This window comes from Macrobrachium nipponense, chromosome 12 (genome assembly GCF_015104395.2).
Source record: "Macrobrachium nipponense isolate FS-2020 chromosome 12, ASM1510439v2, whole genome shotgun sequence".
In the NCBI taxonomy this organism is placed as follows: domain Eukaryota; kingdom Metazoa; phylum Arthropoda; class Malacostraca; order Decapoda; family Palaemonidae; genus Macrobrachium; species Macrobrachium nipponense.
Genome location: NC_087205.1, coordinates 46,111,608 through 46,137,641, shown reverse-complemented (window position 1 = coordinate 46,137,641; position 26,034 = coordinate 46,111,608). Strand labels below are relative to the sequence as shown.

General features: G+C 35.1%; 1 protein-coding gene across 1 annotated transcript in view; it reads left to right on the top strand.

The window, feature by feature from the left end:
* Positions 1-24,528, top strand: part of LOC135225000 (uncharacterized) — a 37,778-nt gene extending 13,250 nt beyond the window's left edge. The window contains exons 2-6 of the mRNA XM_064264290.1: positions 12,886-13,017; positions 13,459-13,604; positions 13,964-14,067; positions 19,682-20,607; positions 24,260-24,528. Coding sequence (XP_064120360.1) covers positions 12,886-13,017; positions 13,459-13,604; positions 13,964-14,067; positions 19,682-20,607; positions 24,260-24,388 — 1,437 coding nt within the window. The 3' untranslated portion in view covers positions 24,389-24,528. The remainder of the gene's footprint in view (positions 1-12,885; positions 13,018-13,458; positions 13,605-13,963; positions 14,068-19,681; positions 20,608-24,259) is intronic.
* The last annotated feature ends 1,506 nt before the right edge of the window (positions 24,529-26,034 follow it).

The window sequence follows — 26,034 nt, the reverse complement described above, 5'->3', positions numbered from 1 at the left end:
CCTAATTTTTTTCAAAAATTCCTTGTTATTAACCTGCATAAACACACATACAAACACACACACACACACACACTCTCTCTCTCTCTTTCTCTCTCCCCCTTTGTCTCTCCTCTCTCTCTCTCCCTCTGAGGAAGGCAGCAGAACCGCTACCGAAAGCTACTAATTTGAATTTTACTCATTGACATTAATTAATTATTTTACATTTCATATCATCAGTATCGTCACTAATTTTATCACTGCCACTAATAGTACATATTGATTAAGCTTTGACGTATTTCAAAACAACTTCAAAACGCATGCGCATACACACACACACACACACACTCTCTCTCTCTCTCTCTCTCTCGCTGAGGAAGGCAGTAGAACCGCTGCCGAAAGCTACTATTTTGAATTTTAGTATTTTAATATATCATTAACATTAATGTGGTTATAATTTTTTTCCCATTTACTGCAACCAGCCACTGAATTGATTATTCTGCATTACATTACATATCATCAGTATCGTCACTAATTTAATCGCTATAACAAATAGTACATATCGATTAAGCTTTGACGACTTTCAAAACACACCTTCCCCACCCAACAGCTGGACTAACACTGCTCAAGAGGGCAGTGCTCCCCTTCCCTATACGCGCGGGCTAGTTACCACATTATCACTTGCTAGCAAAATTAGAACTGCTGAGCACCGCAGTTCCACATATTGTTTCATTTCATTTGCTTTTTATTCACAAGAACAAAAGCTTTATTTCTCATATTCAAGTATATATTCATAATTTTGTGCATATATATATGAAATCTATAGGGGGTGCTGCAGTTCCACATTTTCTACTGACGAGCCGCCACTGTGTAAGACGTTATTGTGTAAGGCGTATAATTTATCGTGCAATTTGGACAAATTTCATGAGGAAGTAATTTTCTTGCAGAACCATTTCAGCAGAGATTGTTATCCATCACACCATTTTGAGAAAATCTTGAGAGTTTCTAATTGATACTGTTAAACCAAAAGCATCCACTTTTAATGTACCTAAGAAAGAATAGTAAACATCTTTGCCATTTTACTCAACATAATAAACATGCAAAACGGGAGCTCACTGTCGTACTAAGCGGTATGTATACACACGTTAAATTTAATTTTGTCATCAAGAACCCTTTAAACATCAGAAGTCTTTTCAAGTTCAAAGACACCCTACCGGAGTTGGTGCGATCTTCAATAGTATATTAGTTTACTTGTCCCAAATGTAATTTGAGAACCTATGTGAGTAATTCCAGTAGTCTGTTGAAGGTTCGCATCGATTGCCATCGCCGTATCAGTAACCGAACAGGAGTAGCTTTATCCAAGAAGGAATTCCCTGCAATACGCAACCATGCAGTAAAATGTAAACATAACATTCAGTTCAGTGATTTTAAAATCTTATCCCAAGCAATAGACAACCGGTCATTACCTTTCTCGAGTTCCTCTTCATCAAACAGTTGTCACCAACCTTCAACAACCATTCAAATACTGTAAAATTAAACATTACCTAATAGTACATTCTACCTTCTCGCCTTTGTGTTTGCCTTCCCCTTTTGTCAAAATTAATAATAACTCATCATAAGGTTTTAGCAGCTTTGCTCTTTACTGTTCATCTCGTGTTTAATTATTTACCATTTTGTCTTCGTCTAAAATTTGTAGTTCACTGATGTAATGATAATTAATTTATCTACATAATATTTTAAAGTATAATTTACTACTGTGGCCTATTTTAGCCTGATTCTAATGTATAGAATTTTAATATTTCCTTATTTTTAATCTTGAGGATTTGTATCCCGAAACGTATGTAATGGATATATATAAAGTTTTAACTGAAAAATGCTGAAGTTTCTGCCGGCCATACTCTTCCTATTAAAGATTCGACTTTCTAGAAGTGACAATGCCATTCATTACCAACACACACACACATATTATATATATATATATATATATATATACTATATATATATATATATATACATATATATATATATTATATATATTATATATTATATATATATATATAAATATACGCATATATATATATATATATATATATATAATCTATATATATCATATATATATATATATACATATATCTATAAATATACGACTATCTATTATATATATATATATATATATATATATATATAATTAATTATACACAATATGATATATATATATATACATATATAATATAGATAGATATATATATATATATATATAATATATTATAAATATACGCATATTATATATATATATATATATATAATATATATTATCTATATATATATATCTATATATACATATATTATAATATATATATAATATATAAATATATATAAATATATATACATATTATATATATATATAATATAGCATTATATATATATATATATATATTATATATATATAAATATAGATAATGTAGATGAGCTGATTCAATACAGTTTTGAATATGCTTTTCCGTGATGTTCTGAAGTCCCGTGAAACCGTTATAAGTGATATTGTGTGTATGTGCGGCAGCGCAAGTCAACCGCCAAGATGTTACAAGTCGGCGTAGCTTGGGCAGTTCAAAAGCGTGCCACGCATCTCTGTACCCCTTCTTGATTGGCCCTTGTGTCTAAGGATCCAGAATAACCAACCAGCCCCTGGCATAACGATGCGATGTAAAGGGGGCATTTGAAACAGATTGCCGATCGGTCAGATCAGTTCGTTAGCGGGTCCCATGCTAGAAAGCAAACATTTACTGGTTTAGGTACAAATTTTTATAGCAGTTGTCATTTTAATTTTAAATTAAATTCCTTAAGTAGTCTTCACTGGGAATATCGGCGATTCTGAGTGTTTCAAAAACAGTGAGAGCTTCCTGGGGAAGAAACGGCTATAAACCTGTTTATCATCATGGTGGAATTTGGGCGCTTAAAATGACTCTAATTGTTAACAGTAGTTTGAGAGCATAACTAGAAAACTTACTTTATAGTTGACATTAATCTTAAGAGTTCACACACAAAAAAAAAAAAAAAAAAAAAAAAAAAAAAACATTCGAATGATTCGTTGACAGAAGAGAAAGTTAGGTACAAAATAAAGTTTAACTTGTATAGTAGATTACTGTTATTTGCAATAGGCAACTTCGTAGTCATCCGTTGAATTAATTCAATTTTACTGGCAAGATGCGACACTTCCCAGTATGCTGTCAACATAGAGTCGTGTGCTATAAAACGAGAGTAAGCAGAAAAAAATAAACCGAATACTAAAAAAATAAACACCGAATACTTCGCCATATTGAGGTGCATATCGATAAACAGTCACATACTGAGATAAACGAAGAGATACGATAGACTTTTTCCATCTTCCTTTGAGGCAGCAAAAGAATTTATCGGTAATGCCTCAGTATCATCGAAATACATTAATAGGAAAGAAGAGCGATGTCGGAAAATTCAATTCAAGGGCGAGAAAAGTTTCATAAACGAGTGGAAAATACTGAAAGTTAACCACACGTAGCCAATATTCTTGAAATTACGTAGAAATCCGTAAAGAAAAGGGTGGCTTGTTTTGTTGGGTGACTTTTCGGAGATGTTACCTATCATTTAACATCGTATTACCTTCACGTCATTAGAATTTCACCAATGACATACAAAAGGCAGATTTCAGTGGAAAGAAATTTCATTATTTAACCATTTATATTTATATATTTACATACATACATACATACACACACACCCACATACACACACACACACAACACACACACACACACACACACACACACACACACACACACATATATATATATATATATATATATATATATATATATATATATATATATATATATACACACACACCAATGAGCAAGGGACCGGAATGCCCGGATAAAGACATGAAACAGGAGGGCAGCAGGAATACCCTTCATTAGTCATCAGATTGCAGTTTATTCCCAACGTTTCTTAATCCACGATTACATCATGAGGGGCTCTACAATTAAAAATTGAAAAACGTTGACAAAAGAAATTAGAGAAACAATACACAAAGGCAAAAAAGCCATAACATAAAAAAACGACAAATGACTTAAAAAGGGAAATTTTACACAAAGGACACCGAGGAAAAGTTAGGCAAAATACTAGTAAATGAATAGAGATAGAATATATAAAAGACAAGCCAAAATATTTATATATTTAAGATTTATATTTTAAAAGCACTGAAAATCATATTAAGAAAATAAATGAATCAATCAATAAATAAATACAAATGACTAATGGTATGGAGCCAACCTGTCAGTACAACGCAAATACAGAAAATGGGGTTTCAGTAGATAAACAAAACAAAAAAAGCATTATTACCACGACAGGTATAGAGGAACAGCCGTAGTCTGAGTGTTCAATTTCTCAACAAGCTGTTTAATCACCAACGACTCTAGCTATATTGGTAGTTCCAGTTGGATTGAAGTTCGTCCAATTATGCAAAAATCTCTGCATTCAATGGGAGTTTTACAAAATTTCGTGTGACTTCTAATGCTGGAGTGTTCGGGACTGATTCTCATGGGGAGGGTGAGGGGCAGTGTAAGTTTTTTGTACGGGGATAAAAATAACCAACCCCGAAGACTCCAACATTAGAAGTCACACTTTTTTTTTTTTTCTGTCAAGTTTTATTCTGATACCAGCACCAGTCCACTTAGAGCCGTGTTCAGTACTAGCCCTACTGGAATGAATGCTAAATCATAGAAAAAGACGGTAAATATTTCGGAATCAGTAAATTTGTGATATTTTAAGGGACTTTCGTCCCACTAATCATATTAAGAGACTTAAAATCACAGTCTTAAACCTTCATTTTCAGATAATGGTTCAAAGTAAAATAATACCATACAGTACTCTGAATAAAAATTGTGGCATTGCCAGTTGATTTATCAAACAATTTGCAAACCTTTTGGATTATTTTAGTACTAAGAGTATTCAGTGGAGTTTCCCCTAAAGGATTACATTTTCTTTTTCTCATAAAAGAAAACAGAGAAAATGGGTAATCTGGGAGAACTTTACTGACATCCATATCAGATGGCATGTTCTTATGATTCCTTTGACGGGATTATTTTTTTTTAATATATATTATATATATATATATATATATATATATTATATATATATATAGACATATATATATATTATTGTATATATATATATATATATATATATTATATATATAATATATATTATATATTTACCTATATATAATATGTATATTATTATAAATTATATATTATATATTATAGATATATATATATTATATATATATTATATATGAAATACTTTAGCATACGGGACTGAAGCATATATTTATTAATGTTGATTACAAGCCTGTCGCTGAAATAAATGTATTTTAGTTAAAATATGTATTAACTTGGTAAAAAAAAGAAACATATTGTTTCTTTATATTTAAAATGCTCTGTAACTTATGAATGAGTAAATACTTATGAAAAGTACTTTTCTTTGTTGTTTTCTAGCAGAAAGTTTTACTCTCAATGAATATGTAAATATTATGATAAAAAAAGCTGTACCTATTACCTGCCAGTGACAGCGTTTGAAAGTTAGATCTGAACCATCGCTTCCCTGCGATATGTTTCGATCTTCCTGCAAAAAGTTAAACAATCATTCAGTCCAAGGTAACGTATGTTCAGACATGGATAATACCGCATCCTACAATTCCTAAGGTGTCATAGCTTGGGTGAGCAAAATTCAAGTCATTTTTCTTACTTGCTTTTCAAAATAGCCAGATAGGAGACCAGTCGAAAATTTGCTGGCAAAATTATACCCCCCATCAACTTATTATCTGGAAAGGTTCTTAACCTCATAACGAGGGAAACCTTCGTGAAATACTGGCCGATCAATCCCGGGAAATTTGCGTTGGAAAATCTCTCTCTCTCTCTCTCTCTCTCTCTCTCTCTCTCTCTCTCTCTCTCTCTCTCTCTCTCGGGATAGGTTTCCAAACCAACGATAATCTAAACGACCCAGAGCGCCATATAATGAAATTGTGGAACAAAATAGAATGGAATATAGAGTTTAGGCCAAAGGCCAGGCACTGGGCTACGAGGTTATTCACCGCTGGAAAGGAAATTGAGAGTAGGTAGGTTTGAAAGGAGTAACGGGAGGAAAACCTCGCAGCTGCCCTATGAAATAATTGTTAGGAGAGGGTGAATAGCAAGATGGAAGAAATATAATATGAATGGAGGTACAGTAAAAGGAATGATAGGGGTTGCAGCTAGGAACTGAAGGGGCAATAAAAAAAGCCCTTAGTAGTGCCTACAGCGCGCCCTGTGAGGTGCATTGACGGCACGAAACTTCTCCGGAGAAGAGGAATAGAGGAATGCACTCCAGCCTAACGACCAACTAACGTAACCTTGCACACAGGATCCCCCGAGTCGGCATTGGAACTGCACCTGTTCCCTCGCTCAGCATCGCAGATAGTCAAGGTTAGAAGTTAATTTCTGATGAGACAATGTGGCGCACGTTTGTTCCTCTTTCCCTGTCGCGATAATTAACTTCAGTTATGGAAACAGTAAGTTCTGGGAAAAGAAGCAAGAGGAGTGGAAAGTATTATTTCCTGACGTAAATATAAGTGACAAATTACCTATTGACTTATTTTGCACGAAAAAGCTTTGTAATAATGCTCACAACTGGCACTTGTAATGCATAAGGGAGCCATTATTAAACTGAATATGTAGGATGCTGAAAATTGGAGAGGAGTCAGAAACCATGCGGAAACTTCAGGCTACTTCATTTGGAGAGGTTGTGAAGTTTCTCTTTGATAAAAGTTTCCTATCTTAAAAAAAAAAAAAAAAAAAAATACCAGATCATCAGAAGCTCGTATGATTTTCAAAATGATGTCAACAGTGACTGCAAATGACGGAAATCATCACACTTTGAGTAGTAAATACGCAACTTGTTTTCCATTAACTATATACCTCCCCCGCCCCCTCTCCCCCAACCCAACCCCCACAAAAAAAAAATATATATATATATATATATATATATATATATATATATATATCTATATATATATATATATATATATATATAATCACCGTCATTCGACCGTTAATCATTTGAATTCCCGTTGCGAAAAAATCGTATTTTAGTATATGAATCGAAATTCATTTTTCTTCATAAATAATGTAGTGTTTAGGAATGTTAGTGATAAAGAAGCCCTTTGAGTCTCGAGTGTTATAAAGTGTCTTATTTCTTTCTGCTCGGACAGTTTTAAATGACTAAATTCGACAACTGATGCAGTTTCCCTGGAACGCGGGCGACAACAACGCCTCCCTCCTCTGTATGTGTCCTATATGTTCGGATTCATCTAACAGCTCGTTATAACAAGGCGATTTGGAATTGGTTTCACGCCACTTGCTTCGACTACTCATCTTACAGTCCTGTCATTACCATGGGTATACAGGTGACTTTAGTGTGCACTTCTTTGCAGTTTACAGAATATTAAGCACAGAAACGCAAACTACACGAAAACAAGTGTTAGAAAAGGCACAAGAACCCCAGGTCGCATTATTGCCTTATCCTTTAAGTTTAAATGATATACCTTTGATTTCACTGGTCAACAAAATGAAACTTTTTTTAATCATCAGAGTTCCAAACTGACTTCACTGTGTTAATTTTTTATGCTGATTACGGATCTGATGTCCGTTTGTCTCTATTAGGTCACATTTTAATGTTACTGATACTTGTTGTGTTAACGTACAGGGTATGTAAAGCATCTCTGTATAAGGTATATTGAATACAACATACGACACTTACATGGCTTTTTATTGTACAAAATCAAAACTATTATGTACAAAATAAAGTTAGAATGTACTCTAATGAAATACAACTTAAAATCTTTGAGATTTGGACTTTTTTTTTCTCAGGTTCATCTCTGTATAACATCCAGCAGTAGTCAAGTAACACCCCTGCATTCCAAAATCCTTGATATCATTGTTCCATTAATGCAATATCTTGATGAAAGCGTTCCCCTTGCTCATCAGAAACTGCTCCAAAGTTCTCTGCAAATAAATCCAGGTGTGAATCAAGGAAATAGACTTTCAGTAACATTCGACAGCCTATTGCAGCATAGGAGTGTAGAAGACATTTCACCCTATTTCTAACTCTAATAGATCTCTTGTTGCCTTGCAAATTTTCACAGAGCCTTTTGAAAGATATTCCCAGCCTTTAAGCTTAGTCTCATCCAGTGTTGTGAGAAAGTAGTTGTCCTTCAGGAGTTCTTTTATCTGCGGACTTTCGAATACGCCTTCCTTCAGTTTTGCCTCAGTGATTTTTGGAAACTTAGCCTTCACATATTCGAAACCTTCTTTGCTTTTCATGGCAAGTGTCTTCACGAATTGTTTCATGAAGAGGGGGAAGGAGAACATCTTCTGGATTTACAAGGGGCTTACTCTGCACGCTAGAAATTCCCGGTTCATATGATTGTCGCAGGGGCCATTCTGATTGCACATGGTGCTTGGCAGTTGCACGACTGTCCCATAGGCATAAACAACAATACTTCGTGAATCCTGATTGCATTCCCATCAATATTCCAATCACCTTCAATGTCCTGAATGTCCTTTGGGAATGGATGGTTTCTTATTGCCGTTGCGTAGTAGTACTGCCTTGAGACTTCTCTTAGATGAATCAATGAATAAGCCCCAATCAGATGGAACATGTTCTTGAAAAAAAAAACAGCGAAATAACTCTTCAATGTTATTACTGAAAAAATGCGGTCCATCAACAGAGAAGTAAGAAGTCAGATTCCCACATCTCTTTCTGAAATGAGTAATACAAACGTCTTTCTTAAGCACACATTTCTCTTGTAGACGAGATGCCAATACTTCAGCTTTATCCTTCGACAATGACAAGTCTTTAACCAAATCATTCAAGTCTCTTTGAGAACATTTCTGTGGTTCGTCTTCATTTTCAATCACGAAATAAGTTTTTTAAGGTACTAAAGATGATCGATGAAATATTTTGTGAAAAATGCTAGACTCAACCATGTAAAATCACAATAAAAAACATAAAATTACATAATGTACACAATTTGTTATAAAATACCAATCAGAATTTACCTGTATAAGATGTTTACGTGTAGCGATGCTGCTGATCGGAGTTGTATGCCTCGCTTAACTCATCAGAAAAACTGTGCCTGATAGAAAGAAACCGTTAGCATTTTTGGAATCAGCGGACAAAACCACATATTATACACCTCATAAAATCCCCGATGAAAGAAGAATCTGGCGAAAGTTTGGAAAGATAAAAACATTATTAACTTTCGCCAAACCACTAAACGTAAACAGGAAATCTTTTGTCTTTTTTGGATACGCTTGTCACTGCAAAGCTCGAGATCCAACCTCAAAGAAAATGAAAGAAATCATGATGTCCGGTAGCTGGAAACGAACCGCGATACCATAATCACGACGAGGTCACCTTGCCGACCTGACCACGAAAAGGATGAATGTTTATGATCTCTCGTTTTCGGATATGTATTTATTAGAAATGGAATAGATCAATCTTCAATTGCTTTTAGGCTAAAATATATATGTAGAATCTACGGGTCATTTTTACCAGATACATATGTAAATGTAATAGCCACCATGCTCTCTTGACTTTCTCAAATTCTTTGGCCTTTTTTGGACCTCGAGGCTTAGTAGTGACAAGCGTATCCAAAAAAGAGCAAAGAATTTGAGAAAGTTAAGAGGATATTATGGCTATTGCATTTACACACACACACACACACACACACACACACACACACACACACACATATATATATATATATATATATATATATATATATATATATATATATATATATATATATATCTGTGTTCTTTCTGGAATGCTGTCAAGTATCCAAAAGAGTAACGGCTTTCTACTTCACCACCATCTCATTTCCATATGGTATAAGCGCTCTTCCATCATTGCTGTGAACATTGACTCTCACCTCTTACAGTTCCTTCTTCGTGAATCTCCATCATTAATGTTAGCTTTCCTATTTTTTCTCTTTCTCTCCGATATTTAAGAGCTCTTTTAAGGGAAATGTATCAATATATATATATATATATATATAATATATATATATATATATATATAGATATAGAAATAATATATATATATAAAATATATATATATATATATATAGATATATATATATATATTATATATATATATTATATATATTGATACATTTCCCTTAAAAGAGCTCTTAAATATCGAGAGAAAGAGAAAAAATAGGAAAGCTAACATTAATGATGGAGATTCACGAAGAAGGAACTGTAAGAGGTGAGAGTCAATGTTCACAGCAATGATGGAAGAGCGCTTATACCATATGGAAATGAGATGGTGGTGAAGTAGAAAGCCGTTACTCTTTTGGATACTTGACAGCATTCCAGAAAGAACACAGATACCATTCATGGTTTAGGTTAGTGTAGCTTTCATAGTCAGCTTAAAAAAAACAAAAAAAACATAATGGATTCCATGTCGAAGATGTGAAGACGCCGTTCTTCCTTGAGTCTTGGAGTCTTGGAGTCAACTTGCCAGCGTCTGTGTTCCATGGTACTTCTTCGACTTTCGTAATGTTGTTGCTGATGGATTATTTGTTTCATCAGATTTTTACAGCTTATATGTTCTCTCTAATAGCGAGGCTATCGTTTACTGACTGTTGAAATATATTAACGAATCTACTAAAAATGAGCTGTTAGACATTTATATATATCTGTAAAATCATTCCGGGGGGGTTGGGGGGGTGGGGAATTATGTTACAGATCGTTAGTGCCCAAGCGGAATGATGGATTCCCCTGAAACTACTCATTGCCAGCATGGGCGTCATCTGAGGGAGGGACGGCATGACATATCCCCCCACTTTTTATTCAGGCGGGGTACAACATATCAATTGTCTCCCTCATATTTTTCCTCCAAGTTTATATAACAGATGCTGGAAATGAGATTATGAATAATATTATAAAAATAACTACTCAGCACAAACAAGTATGAAATATTAAAATAATAAAGAAATAGACTATAACATTTTTCATGAGGTTCGTGGCCAGAATAATTGTTCATTTAAATTTTGACTGACGCATCCCACTGTTTACTTACGAAGTCGACAGACACCAACGCTAGCAGCAAATGCATGTGATTTTATTATTATTTTCCCTGTGTCTAAGCCTTTTATTTTCCCATAAGACATTACTTTTTTACAAGTATATTATGTTTTAAATTTAAAACTATTTAAATGGTAGACATGAAAATTGAATGGTGCAGTTTGGAAGCTACACTATCGCTAGGTTATAGGCTGTTAGCGATACACTGCTGGACGAGCTTCTCCCAACATAAAACATTCTCCATAATTTCGGTCAGGAACAACCTTGCTAAAGTTGTAAATAAATGGCCAGACATACGGGCAAATATTCTTTTTTGGCAATTTTTAATGCACCTATATTATTTGGTTGTATCCAGAGGTAAGCACTTTCTTTATCAGTTGCATAAATGCTTTAATCCTCGAAGATGTGCCCACAAGTGAATAATTGCCTCCATGCGTCTCTATATTCCACCACTACTTCTCTTCTCATCCAACTATGTTATTGTTAGCAACATTTTCATTTCATGCATTCAACAATGAATTCATTCAGCATTGTCCCCTTCTAGACTTTCTCTTTCTTTTCCACCATACTCTCACGAGTAGTATATTCTCATTCATGTCATTCGCTAGCTTATATAGTACCTCTTTTGCTACTTTCCCTAACCTTAGATACTATTAAACACTACATAGGAATAAAGGGATTTTATCGTTACAGGACTCTATTATTTAAACTCTCAATGGAGTCCTATAAATCCTATAATATACTGCACCATAAAATAATTACTTATACTGTTAAAATTTGTAATATTAAATGCTGATCATAGTCTCTACAGAGTTAAGGGGAACTGCATATTGAGGATGTTGTTACAGAAGACTTGTGGTATCGTATTTTAGCCAATTTGTAAATTGTGGACTTACAAACTTGCTGACTAACTAATCAATATTGAGATTTCAATCATCCTATTCCCTTAGTATCATCCATTTTCGTATTTATATGGCATTAAAATAGGCTAGCCAATTTCAACCGAATGTCCCCCCCCCCACAACCTCTCCCATCCCCCGCCCCCCACCATGTTTAGAGACCAGATGACGTCCCTGATTGACATGTCACCTTTCGCCATAGTGCTGCATTCTATGGAAACTGAAGTTGTCCTAACTTTTTGTATATTTTTCCGTCAGCGAATCCCACAATCACACACACACACGCATTAATCGAATCTTCGCGACGTTTGGGAAACATTTTCCCTTGTCCATTTATCAGACCCTCGAGCCTCAAAAATGGATCAAAATGTAAGCTGCTTCAAGCATTTCTTTTTCATCGTATTTTTTCCTCTCTATGTTGAATTAAGACTGAACGCCTTCTTTCGTTTCGGCTGTACTGTTCCATTCATTCCAAAGATCAATTGATAAGAAGAATTTTGAAATCCACATAAAGCGAGACATTTCTGTCAGCTGTGCACGAATTCACTGAAAAGTTGATTGATATCAGTTTATCTGGAATTCACTTGAAGACTTTGTCTACCTTGTGATTTTGTATCTTTTTAGAATATAAATCACGTTGCAATACCTCGGACAATTCTGCACGCTATATGCTTAGAGCTACTTTATGCAATCAATTAACAACAAGGGACATCCTAGTCCTGATAGGGAATAGACTAGCTGCTTTAAACAGATACCTGATGAGAATGATTTCTTGTGCAATTTGGATGCTTTCTTCTTAAAACAGATGCTCTGGAAGTTCAGATAAATTTCATGTTCTTTTTCGACAGCGTCAGTGGGGCAAAAACCACGGTCGGTGTGGTGAGTGTGGTGACCCTTGGGACCTGCCCCGCCCCAGACCCAATGAGGCAGGTGGAACTTGGGGCACAGGTGTCATCTCCAAAGTATATCGCCAAGGTCAGGTAAGATAAACAGGTAAAGTAAAATAGAGCTTTGCAATACTCAGAAAGAATTCCCACACTGAGGCATACAACGCTTTGTCTGTACAAGAATGTTCCAGGAATGTTCTTTCTAGTCTCATTCTGCAATCCAGTAATGTTGGTGATATGCTAGAATCGGTTTACATCTATATCACTAAAAACTTGACTTTATTCTATTTTCGAAGGAATTTTCGATTTTGCCTGGAAAATATCTCAAGTCTCACGTTTTGATTATCTTAAGGAAAGCAGTGATAATCAGTCCTGGTTTTGGAACATACGTGTACAGCCACAACAGATGGATGCAATGCATAAGGAATAATGCCTAAGATTTTTGTCATTTTCTATTTTAAAAGAAACCTTTGCCCTGTTGTTTCTTCTGTCAAGTATTTGGGAGAATTCATTCCATTTATTAATTCATTTCAGATCATTACAGTGACTGTTCACTTAACTGCCAACCACATGGGATGGTTTGAGTTCCGTTTATGCCCGAATAACAATCCTAAGCATTATGTGAAGCAAAGTTGCCTTAACAAGCACGTCCTCAAGTTGGTGGACTACCCAGGAACAAGGTAAGACACGCCGAGATAACGTCTAGTGCTAACACCAGCAAAATTTCAAATAAAAACAACCTCAGTATTGATATCCCGAAATGAAAATGCATGAAAATCATTAAACACTCTAGTCTTAAGAATTAAATTAATTCAAAGTTACAATAAACAGGGAAAAGTGCCCACGTTCGACGTTATTTTCTTCTCGAGACACCAGAGCAAAATTCCTCGTCCGAAAGGAGGAGCAGCTTACGTAAACCTGTAGAGACCTGGTGCTCTTACTAATAACTGTCGTTTAATTCATGTCTGGTGCCCACATTATATAGATACTTGCACGGGGAACTTGTGCCCTGACTAATGGTAAACTTCGTCGTCCATAGGTATGAGCTGAAACATTCTCAAACGGGCTTGTTCAGAATCCGTCTGCAGCTGCCAGAAAACGTCATCTGCAGCCAGTGCGTTCTTCAGTGGCACTACACTACAGGTTAGTAAAAACGAACAAAGAAATGATGCAACCATATTCCAGAAATATCATCATAATACAATTTAAATTCACAGAGTTTCTTAAAGTTTTCTATTGTTCAACTTTCTTTTAGAACAATTGTTTGAAAAAGCTTATGTTATTCTGTAATGATATTTTATATCGACCACTCATAGTACCTGGTTTCTGTGAAACCTTAACTCTAATTCATAGTTGCTGTTTGGTACTCAAAGTTTGAGGATTTAATGATGAAATATCGCAATTTTCCTTTTTTTTTTTCAAGGAAAGGAGAGGGTTTTGAGCTAAGGCGTAGCAGTAATATTTGCTTTTTCAGTGACTAGTAATGATGATTTTGTCAAGGGCTTTGTTATACCATATCTCTATGTGTATCTGTACAAAATTACTGCTTGTTAACGACGGAGGACCGACCATCTCAGGCAGTGAGACTCGACAGCAACGAATTCTTCTGCTGGAGCGACTATTGGCTTCCCTTGTCAGCGCGAAGTTCAAAACCACATAAGATGCAGGAAAGGATAACCACTTGGGGTTGATGATTATGTCTCAGAAAATGGGTATTACCACTTTTGTGCCCTGCCCTGAGGTAATCATCTTGACCACTTGGGGAGAAGGACGGCTAAAATAGCTCATCGAAAACATGAAAAATTCAAAATAAACGTGCTCTGCCGATAGATACCAACTGTTCAATGTGCTCTTTCAAAGAAAGACTAACAATTTCCGTGCTTAATTAACACAGCAGTTAGGGAATATCTTTGTCGACTATTGCTATGATGACCAAATGCACGGAGCCAAGCAAATATTCCATCAGCAGGATTGATTCCGTCCCACTAGAGAACATAAGGCCTTTCTTGCACTTAGGTTAACTGGACTAGTTGGCCACGCTAATTTCTATGGGAAACTTATATACATTGAGCCCCTTGGAAACAAAGTCCCAAAAACTTTGCAGTAGCAACTAGGCATAGGGAGCTTTGTCAGTATGAACACTTTCTCATTCCTATTATATATATATCCCCTGGAATGTTTTCAATACTTTCCGGGATACTGTGACTATGCAACTCAAGATATCCTTGTATTATCTGTAATGATATCTTTCGTACAAATAGAAGTTCTTGCAAATTTAAGCTTAATATATATTTACTGTAAATATATATTTACTATGATCTTTTCAGTTCTGGGAAAAGCAAACGTAACCAGATTAAAGCAAAGGACAGTTATGCATAAAAGTACAGGAACATTTCAGACAGGTAAACTTTGCGTGATTAAATGTCAACCAAATTCTCAGTTATTGACGACAGCATATAAACACAGCACTATTTTCTAATGGTAAATAAGGTTCTGGTATAAATCAACAAAAACAAAAACAAAAAACAAACAAACAGACAGTTATACAAAAACATGACCTTAATAGTTACTTCAAGGGGAAAGTTAGAATCTATTGTACCAATACAAAAATGACACTCTGGATGAGGTTTAGTAGCCAACTTCATCAACATAAAAATATATCATCCTTTTCATTCTGAACTCGAACACCACCTGAACAAGAGCTACAATTCTCCCTCTCATGTCTTTCCCACACGTTATCCTTCGCAAAGCCCCAGGCATCTCCTGCCTATCTTCTCACTGCCCTCATCCATGGAAGTCTTGGTCTTCCAACTTTTCTGGTGCCCAGGGACTGTGCAAAGGACCATCTTTATCTCCCTTCCATCATTATATCATTTACGTACAGTGTCCATCGTTTCCATCACGGTATGGTCTCCAACTCACATTTTTCTTAAAGCCTTATTCTCAACTTGATAAAATCTTTTTAATATGGTCTCGTTATTATACCATGTTTCATGGCCATATAGCAATACAGATCATACCAGGCTTATTTATAATCATACATTTGTATTTATTTTTAATATACTTGATGTACAAATACTACTCAGTTCATTATTCGACTTTTTTCCTTAGTCTTTCACTACATTCCAGGTCAAGACATCCTGTATTGGATATCATAGATCCTAAAGATATGTTAAAGATTTAAATTCATTAATTACTTTGCAATATAAGGTGATTTTATCCTTTGCGCAGATATATCCTTTTCAGTTCTGTTCTCCTTAGATTTATTTTGATTTCCTTCTCTTTGGAAATATGATCCATTTTATTGCTATCTGCTAATGATGAGAACATCTGCGTTGAAACGAACTACTGAGTATGTAAGTTGTAAAATAACTAAGAAGGTTGATCGAAATTGTACTTTGACACTCTATGTGACACCTCCCTCTAAGTTTTGGTAATATAGTGAATTATCAATAATTTGTTTACTCTTGATTTATATGGTACTGCCAAACATCGCCAAGCTACGCATTCCAACGTCCTTTGTCCCCTTCCCGTCCTCCCTCCCTCCCCCTTCCCCTCCCCATCCCTTCCTCAGTCACTTTCCTGGCGTTCCAGTCTCTGCCCCCAAATCCTGTCTATTATATTATATTGAGTAATATTGGATGTTATAAAATGTTGTTTTTATAGATTCTGTAGTCATTTAATAATTGTTATTGTATTTTTTTAAGTTATATAAATGAAAGTAGGCTAAAGAGCTTATGATCTTCACCCTATTCACTTTTCCCCAAATCCCCCAAAAGTAGGCAGAGTTTTGTCTACCTTCTATTGTGTCAGCAGGTCAACTGCTATAAAAAAAAAAAAAAAAAAATGGGCATGATTTAGGAAAAACTACTATCTATCATAATATCATTTTGTTTCTTTCCCTATTCACATCACACTGCAATTTCGTTTTTACTAATATAATGCCAGTAATAAGGATGTAATTCTTGTACTGTATATACTGAGTTTAGTGAATGAGAAGAGTTTTATGCATCTTGAATTATATTACTTATCAAGTGACGCACTATTTCCATACACATTCCTATAGATTTTACTTGTATTTCGTGGAATTGGGACAGTCGTTAATGGGTGCTACAAACCTTAAACATATGTGCCACATCTTTTCATCGTTTACCTTTACATAACCTTACCCACTCATTTTGCAGTTCTTCGCTTTTTGGGGAAAAATGGAAAATTACATCTTTTGCCTTCTTAATTTCCCGATACCTCTATTTGCTGTGCTATATATACTCAATAATTATTGAGGAATTTTCACGTATACCTTACTTCACAGGTACATCTTAAAGAAAATGAGCAAGTAAGACAAAGTAACCAAATCACACAGTTTAACCTACAACCTAGTATATAATTAATGCTAAGATCAACATAACACGCTGGGGACAATTAACCATTATTATGGTCGTTACGTCAAACCTGGCTATCCTTTTCATTATGAACTCTCCAGTTATCTTTTAGTATTGAAAAATACCATGGAAAACAGTATTTTATTGCATATTGTAAATTGCAGAGAGGTACTGGGAGAGAGAGATGGGAAAACAGCGATAAAGAAGATCGTGAGAGAGTGGGAGGGAGAAAGGGAGGGTGGGACATAGGGTTGGGCGGGAGGGGGAAGGGACGGTGGATAGCGAACATTCGATTGGTATATGAGTCCTGCTGACTCATGCGACTTTGCCCTTAACAGTCAAGAGTTAATGCCTTAAACTGACACCATTTGACAATGCACTATATTGCCAAAAATTGGTGGGAGGTGTCTTGCACACTCTGTCAAATTACCATTCTGATCAAATTTAGTTTTAAAGATATTTGAGAAAAAAGAAGACAAGCGGTCCCTTCAATGGATAGTAGTATTATGAATTTCGAAAACTTTAGAAATAAATGTGTTACCGGTATGAATCACATTTTTGATCTGATACACAACGGGGACAAGGGTTACAACACGTGTGACTGACAAAACTAGTTATGTCCTTGCTATTAGCCTAGTTTCAATGGTCTTTGAATTATGCATACAGTTACTTCTAAACATAAAATAGACAGGAAAATTGGTCGGTTAAAGGAAACTATTAGCACGATAAAGAAACACAACAGGTAGTCCGATGCAAAGGTGCGTGTATTTTTATGCAAACCGACCATAATCTGTGACGTCACACAAACGCATTGGAGCGACAGTTTACTGTTGTAAGCATAGGGATAATTGTCTTTGTTACACCTTGAAATGCGATTTATTAACTATATCCCTACATACATTTAAGTGGCGAATGCGATTTTGGACATATAGAATATTGTACTTCATGTGAATGCCGATACTGAAGAAACTGAGTAGGCGAAATGTTGCACCATTATATAAAGTTTTCTTGTGAGTGACACTGACTGTACCATCCACTATCGATGATGAGAGATTTGGTTGTCAAGTTGTAAGTGACCAAGGCCGCTTTAATGCATTCTGTGACTGTGCATGAAATAAGACCTTAATATAACAAATGCTACTTATTAAATAATCACTCTCATTGCATCCAAATGCACTATAATGAACCAGTTTGAAGTCCACTATAACATCAACGGTATCAATAAGGCAAGAACGAATGGTTACTTCCTACCAGAATTTTGGGCGGTTTACAAAAAATGCGAACGAACATAGCTTGCTCAAAGTTGGTAATAAAGGTGTCCCTCATCATCGAAAGACATTTTAATAAGGTCTCCCTTACCACCCATCCAGAACATAGTAATAAATTCATGTTCACATTTAGCTTAATTTGATCAACACAAACATGAAGTTCACTCTCCTTTTGAGGTGATCTCGAAGCCTCAAACAGAGCCCCATACCAAGGTTGGTGCCTTAACAAAAGTCTGGATTGCATTTGTTTAGCAAAGTCATCACGCGTCTTGATGAGTGAATTTATTCCCTGGGAAGTTCCTTCTTTAACCTTAACAATTTAATACAATAACCCACCAGGATGCAAATCTTTAACAAGATAATCCAATAACCCAAAAGGATGCAAATCTTCGATATCGGTCGGGTTTCCGCTGGTAATATCTAAAGAAAGTTCTATTTCATGACCATGACAGGGGTTTTTAGTCTTAGCCACTGATTTTTTTTAACATCTTACATTTTCGTTAGGACCATCAAAGAATTAAGCACAGATTCTATCTTAGATTGTTCATAAAAGTTCCAAATCAAGCTCTTCCGATGATGATTCACCAGAATTCGGAAAATCAATGTACGTCTGTTTATTTTCTTTAGAGAACTGCCAATACGAAACTCCTTGGTCTCCATTGCTGTAACTATTTTGGTTTAATGGATGAGAAGTCTTGTTTAACTTTTTACGAATTTTTAAGTATTTTTATGATCTTCCTCCTCTAACATTAACTTCACAAAAATAACGAAACATTTGCCGAATCCTTTGCTTAGATATAAATAGGTATGATGCCCTGGGACTAAAAAAAAAATCTGCAAATTTAGCTAGAGAAGTTCACGTCCATAGCAGCCCTTACGAGGTTCCAGGACTAGACTTCATAAACTTATTTACTGGGAAATTACTTCTCTTTCAGAAAAATCATTGATCAGATGGGAAAAACCAGTGTTATCGATTTGCTTCTGTATTGCTTAAAGTCACTGTAGGGTTAAAAATGCTATTATCATTTCTTTGCTAACTGATGAGAATGCCTATTGTGAAATAATTCATCATAAACTGTAAATATACTGGTTTATTGCATATTTCAGGCAATAATTGGGGTTTCTGTAAAGATGGATCCAATCAACCAGGATGTGGCCCTCAAGAAGTTTTCCGAGGCTGTTCGGATGTGGCAATCTTCACTCCTGATGATTCGACCTATTTCCTGTTCCACAATCTCACAAGAGAGGCTGACCTGTCTCAGTTTTTGCATCTCAATGAAACGCCTCAAGCTGATGAAGAAGAATATGACAACACTATAAAGACAGATATTACTGGAACCACAGACGGTCCACAGACTAACGATATTAATGTGACAGAAGCTGTTGATGTAGAACCTAAGAAGGTTAAAAATATCAAAGCGAACAATGTTCGCAATTCTCGTTTCCCTAATACTAGGAGACCTTCTATAACATTCATTGATGACCAGAAACCAAAATCTAAAACTACTGATGAGATGCAAGTGTTAAAATTTGCACATAATTTTCGTAGAAAGCACCAAAACTCTGTTAAAATGGTGGGCAAGAAATATGTATCATCAGATGACTTCAGAAAGGGATATCCCAAAGATGACCCAATATCCGCACCAACTCCATTTTTACCTTACAGTGAAGAAACATTTGAAGAACATAAACCTATAATAATCAACCCAAATTTAGTAGGGGTCTCACCAAGTCCTTTAGGCCCACCGGTTGTTTTCCAGCTGCCATCACCAGAACACTCGTCCATTGTTCACGAATCTCTTAGCCACAAACATCCCAGCCAATCTCCTGAAGAATACAGACTTGTAATTGGAGATTCCAGGAGTGAAACACTTATTCCGGATGCTGTTGAAACAACTTTGATCATTCCTGTGCAAGATACTTCGTCACATAGCCCAACCTTGCCCTTAACTACATTACAGATGCTTTCAGGAATTACCTCAGCATCAAATGGCGAAGTTTCCACTGCTGGATCACCTGTCTCTGCTATGCAGGTAAGTTCAGAAATTATTAGCAATATTTATATATGTGAAGGACTCAGTCGCTCTTACAGTCAACATGCTTAGGGGTTGTGTATTGTTTCGTTAGTTCATAATTAACTGCATTTTATTGAATAGTTTATCATTTAGCCGCGAACACACAATTTGATATAACACATTCCCTTTTTTAGTTTTTGGAAATGAAAAAATTACATCCTAAAATAATTTCTTTATGCACTTTGCATGTTTAGGAAATAAAGCATCACTGGTGTATGGTTTTTATTCTTATCTGTTTCAACATCCGAGAAGTATTTAAGACTATGAGAAAGCGATTACCAGTACTTCTTACATTTTCCACCTCTAAGATTTACTGATAATTGCCAATATCATGGAATTACTATGTTAATATGATGATATTTCTTTTAGAATTGAATACCTTTTTCGTTCACCCCAGAACCAATTTAAGAACTGATATGTAGAAGAGACTCTTCAACCTTGGTAGGCACCCCTTGTAAGAGAAGGTTTCTAATATAAACCTTGTTTTCCTAACTTGGACGGAGCCATAGCCACTCTGTCATGGCCTTCCGTGGTCTTGGGTTTGAGTTCCCTTGCATGAGGGTAAAATCAGGCATTACTCTCTTTTCTGTTCACTATCCTGTGTTTTTCGAAAAGTGCGTAGGACAGGCTGATGAAAAAGCAAAATTTCCTTAGAAGAATATGAGGAAAGTGCCTTCGTCTTTACCCAGTCTTTCCCTTCTGAGTGTTTTATTTCTAATTCCATCCTGCCTGTCCTCCCCCACTTGTTGTGGCAAACATGGCGGATTTATTTTGTCTTATAAGGTGTGCCACCACCATCTTACTGACCAGTTGTTTCGGTCGCTTTTTTCGGTGGCATATGGTTAAGTTTATACACACTTTCAACAGAACTTTTGTAAATAATGTAAATACTGATGTTGTTTAGGGTATTGTTCTTTATTATTCTGTTGATTTTTACAATGTTACCGTTGTTATGAGGCTAATTATTAGTTTTTTGGTACTGATCTTATGTTGTTAATTTTAATTCTTTCTGAAGGCATTGAGCTGAACCTTGGGCCTATTAGTCATTATAGTAAGAAAAATTGCTGAGCACTTACTCAAATATTCTTGGCTTAAGGTCAAATTTTCTTGATTTCCAGAGTTGTGCCGTAAAAAACATTCTGGCGTCTTTATCTGAGACTTGTAATTAGTGACAAGTCAAAAGTTGAGTTTTTAATCCCGGGGTTTGATGGCACAGAATTTATTTTCGTAGTAACATCCCACCTACATATTTATCATCAGAAATATTAGGAGTGCAGTTGCCATAGAGTTCTTTATTTTAAAAACTTTAGTAACTCTTCATATTTCACCGTCATCTCAAGATTTTCCGTCTAAATTACACAATAAGAAACAAACCTCTTGTTGTATTCCACCAGAAAAGAAGACCGGTAAGACAAGAGTACGCCGTCTTTCGAGGAGAATTATATTACAAATTTGAAATTAATTTGAAATTATAGCAGGATTTTTGCTCTCTCTCTCTCTCTCTCTCTCTCTCTTTTTAATTGGCAAGTGTGTTGCAGTCATCGTATGAGGACGTCTCTGCTTTACTATGAATTACATACCAGGATTGTAACTATCACCTTCCGTGTATTAAAGGGACTCATATAAAAAATAGTAACACACACACACTCACACACACACACACACACATATATATATATATATATATATATATATATATATATATATATATATATATATATATATATATGTATATATATATATAATATATATATATATATATATACTATATATATGTATATATACATATATATATGTATATATATATCATAATATATGTAGTATATATATATATATATCATATATATATATATGTATATACATATATATATATATATATATATATATATAGATATATATATATATATATATATATATATATATGTTAACCAACGTAGACCATTTTGGACATCACACACACACACACACACACACACACACACACTCAAATTTAAATCATACACATTTATGTATAAACAGAAATTATCTCTTGTACCTTTATGCATGCTATAAAATATATACATATATTTGTACTCCCGTATTTAGATTTCTATATTCATTTTCATTCCTGTATGTAATTTTGTAATTTTTATCTAAAACCAACATGTAACATATTAAATTTAAACATACATTTAAGGAAACTCTAGCACATGGCATTGTATTTTGAATATTTATTTAACCACTGTTTAAACTTTCACTCTTATTGTCACTGTACATATGTCCTTATGTTCTTTGTAACTAAAACAACGCCCTTAAGCTGTTAATCCCTAGACTAACCAGTACCCATACCTCAAGGTCATACCTCCCACACGATGAGATAAATAGGCCGAAAGGTCAGATTGTAAGTCAGTAGTCGCTTGATAATGCCATAAGGCGAAACATCTGTCGTGACAAAATTCAATAAATGGAAGAAGGAAGTCTGCGTATTTTTCACCAGAAATTGACGAACGAGAATCGGAAAAAACTTCGTCGGTATGAAGATACCTGCAAGAAACTTATTGATGCCACTAAAGCAATTGCTTTTAACGAATATATTATATATATATATATATATATATATATATATATATATATATATATATATATATAATAGTATATATATAATATATATCTATATATTAATATATATATATATAAATATATATATATATCTAATATGTTTATAATATATATATATATATATATATATAGTATTATATATAATATTGTATATATATATATATAGATACATATATATTGTGACGAAGGACCCAAATATTTAGTCATTACACTTACCAGTAAAAAAGTTCCATCACAACCAAGCAGACACCTGAATCTTCAAAACGGATAAAATACGGCTGATTACTCTAAAGGCAACAGTGGACCCTTAAAAACTTATTAATCATACAATATATATATATATATATATATCAACATGTATATGCACACATGTATGTACACGTGGTAGTAGTTGTTGCTGTTGTTTTTGTTGTTGTACAGTTGTTATTGGTTGCTGATAATCATTAGCTAAGCAAATGCTTGCTACTAATATTGATTTATTGAAAGAAAACAATGTCCATTATACATATCCATGGGGGAGGGAGCACACGACCAGGTGCCCCCCCCCCCCCCCCCTTAAATCCGCCACTGGTTAAGACGAGACATTACACACACTTGAAACTGAAATGACCGCAGTAGCAGAAAGTTCAGCATTTGGCTTTGTCGATGAAGTTTTCTTTTTTACGTCGTTCATCCTCCCAAAACTTCTTACAACTCGTGCAGATGTAAGTAAATATCTCCAGGAAACTGCTCCTACAAATGTATGACAAAATATATTTCTCGCAGAGCAATATTCACAAATAGCAACATCACCCATCTTTGTTCTGTATTTCGGCATTAAGCATTGAACATTAAATGTATCAGTGAGTTGAGCCTCTTTCAATGATGACTGGAGGTTTTCTAGAAATCCCCACAGACAACGTCACACCTATTCATGTGCCATGAGGTATTTCCGGAAGATTTTTATCCTGGTTAATGTCTCTAAGTGTGCTAACATTCACCTGCTGTGAAATAATGCTGATATTATTTCCAGGTTCCAGTATCCAGTCAACACGATGGAGATGCAATGCAGCGCCTCATGATTCTGAAACAAGTTCTTGATCTTGCTGCTTCCTCTGCCAATATTCCTCAGGAATCACCTGTTGTTCTTATCATCGCCTGAGGAACTGGACTGTAATTGTACATGTTGTTAACGTCGTAAACCTCATTTCCTTCTGTCTGTGTAAAGAGCGTTTTTTCCTCTGTTGTTTGATATGTTAATGATGCTTTTATTGTGTGCCGAATACATCTAGTAAAGATATCAATGCCAATATCAGTTTTAGTTGAGAAATCCTCATTATTAATTAGTTTGTGAACCGGATCTAAGGAAGATGAGAAATCCTCATTCTTAATTGGTTTGTGAATCGGATTTAAGGAAGATCAGTAATTGTTTCGAAATACCTTCCCAGTTTTATAATGAACATTTTAACATCCTGTCCAGCGTAGAGAATTTTAGTCAGTGAAATCTCCCTCCCTTCTTAAGTAGTATGTTCCAGACCATTCTACTCAGTTATGGTTAAAACTGACCTCACACGACTCATGGATTGTATTATGTCTCATGTTTGTTTGCCTAGCGAAGATTACGAAAAATTGAACGCAGGAATACCTTGAAATAACTGAGGCTTGATATCATTCATTTTTAGAAAAGGATTCACAAGTTTATAAGAACTGTTTATTCCAAACTTCACGCATATGCTGAAAAAAAACTTGCACAGTATAATCTTTGTCCGATGTTAGTAAGATAAGTCACTGACTATGCTAGTATACCGAAAAAATAAAACACTTAGCGATAATATGGTAATTTTAGATAGCTATTACGTCAAACAAGAACGCTAGAAATAAACAATTTAAAATGTACGAATTAAGAGGAGAGATACAAGAAAATCTATTATACAAACCCTTTGCCAGGCGTTATTGTATTATCTTAGACTTTTCTCCAGCGGAGCTCAGTTTGCAGGCGTTAGGGTGAGTGTGTTATTAAAACAGTTATCTGATAGAAGTTTATAGCAAGAACAAGTTTGATGTATCTTTAGGGGCTGCCCAGGTGTAAGAGACCGTGTTGGTTATGGCAGCGGTATCATAATGTAAATCGTCATGGAGACATCCTCAGATATTTTCATATCTCGGCTTGAGCAGTAAAATAGGGGAGTTTGACAGGGAAAGTGACCCATTTTCTTTTAACGACCTTGGGAGAATTTGTCTCCTTCACGCAGTGTACATGGCCGTATTTACAGAGAATTGTTACTGTTTGTAAAATGTAAATATGCTTCCACTCAATATTATTCTTATTCATATTTATTCTATACATACTGAATAATATATGATGAATAATCCAAGTTGATATGGCACGTTTTCTTAGTGTTATAAATGGCTGCTGTCATGATATAAAGTGACACCATTGGACAGGGACCAATCTCAAGGTTCTGAGACGTCAAAGGCTGCAGCAAATAAATCTATCTCCCAGTGGCCATTTAACTGAAACCCACAAGGATAGACGACAAGGAGCTGAATATGGCAGATGATTACACAAGAGGAAGGGTGTTTTTGCGCTCCTCGTTTTGCCTGTGTATCCAGTACAGGATGATTACAAGTATTATTAAGTAGACATTAAATTTTTCAGTCGTCTATCTAGGACTCCTCCGCTAAGTTAGCAGAAGAGACAACAGAAAATAGTGACACCCGTGTCAGCACTACATCAATGTTTACACGTGTGCCTGAAGGACTGGAAAACGAACTGGGGGAGCATCTCACTGATCGACGGAATGGCAG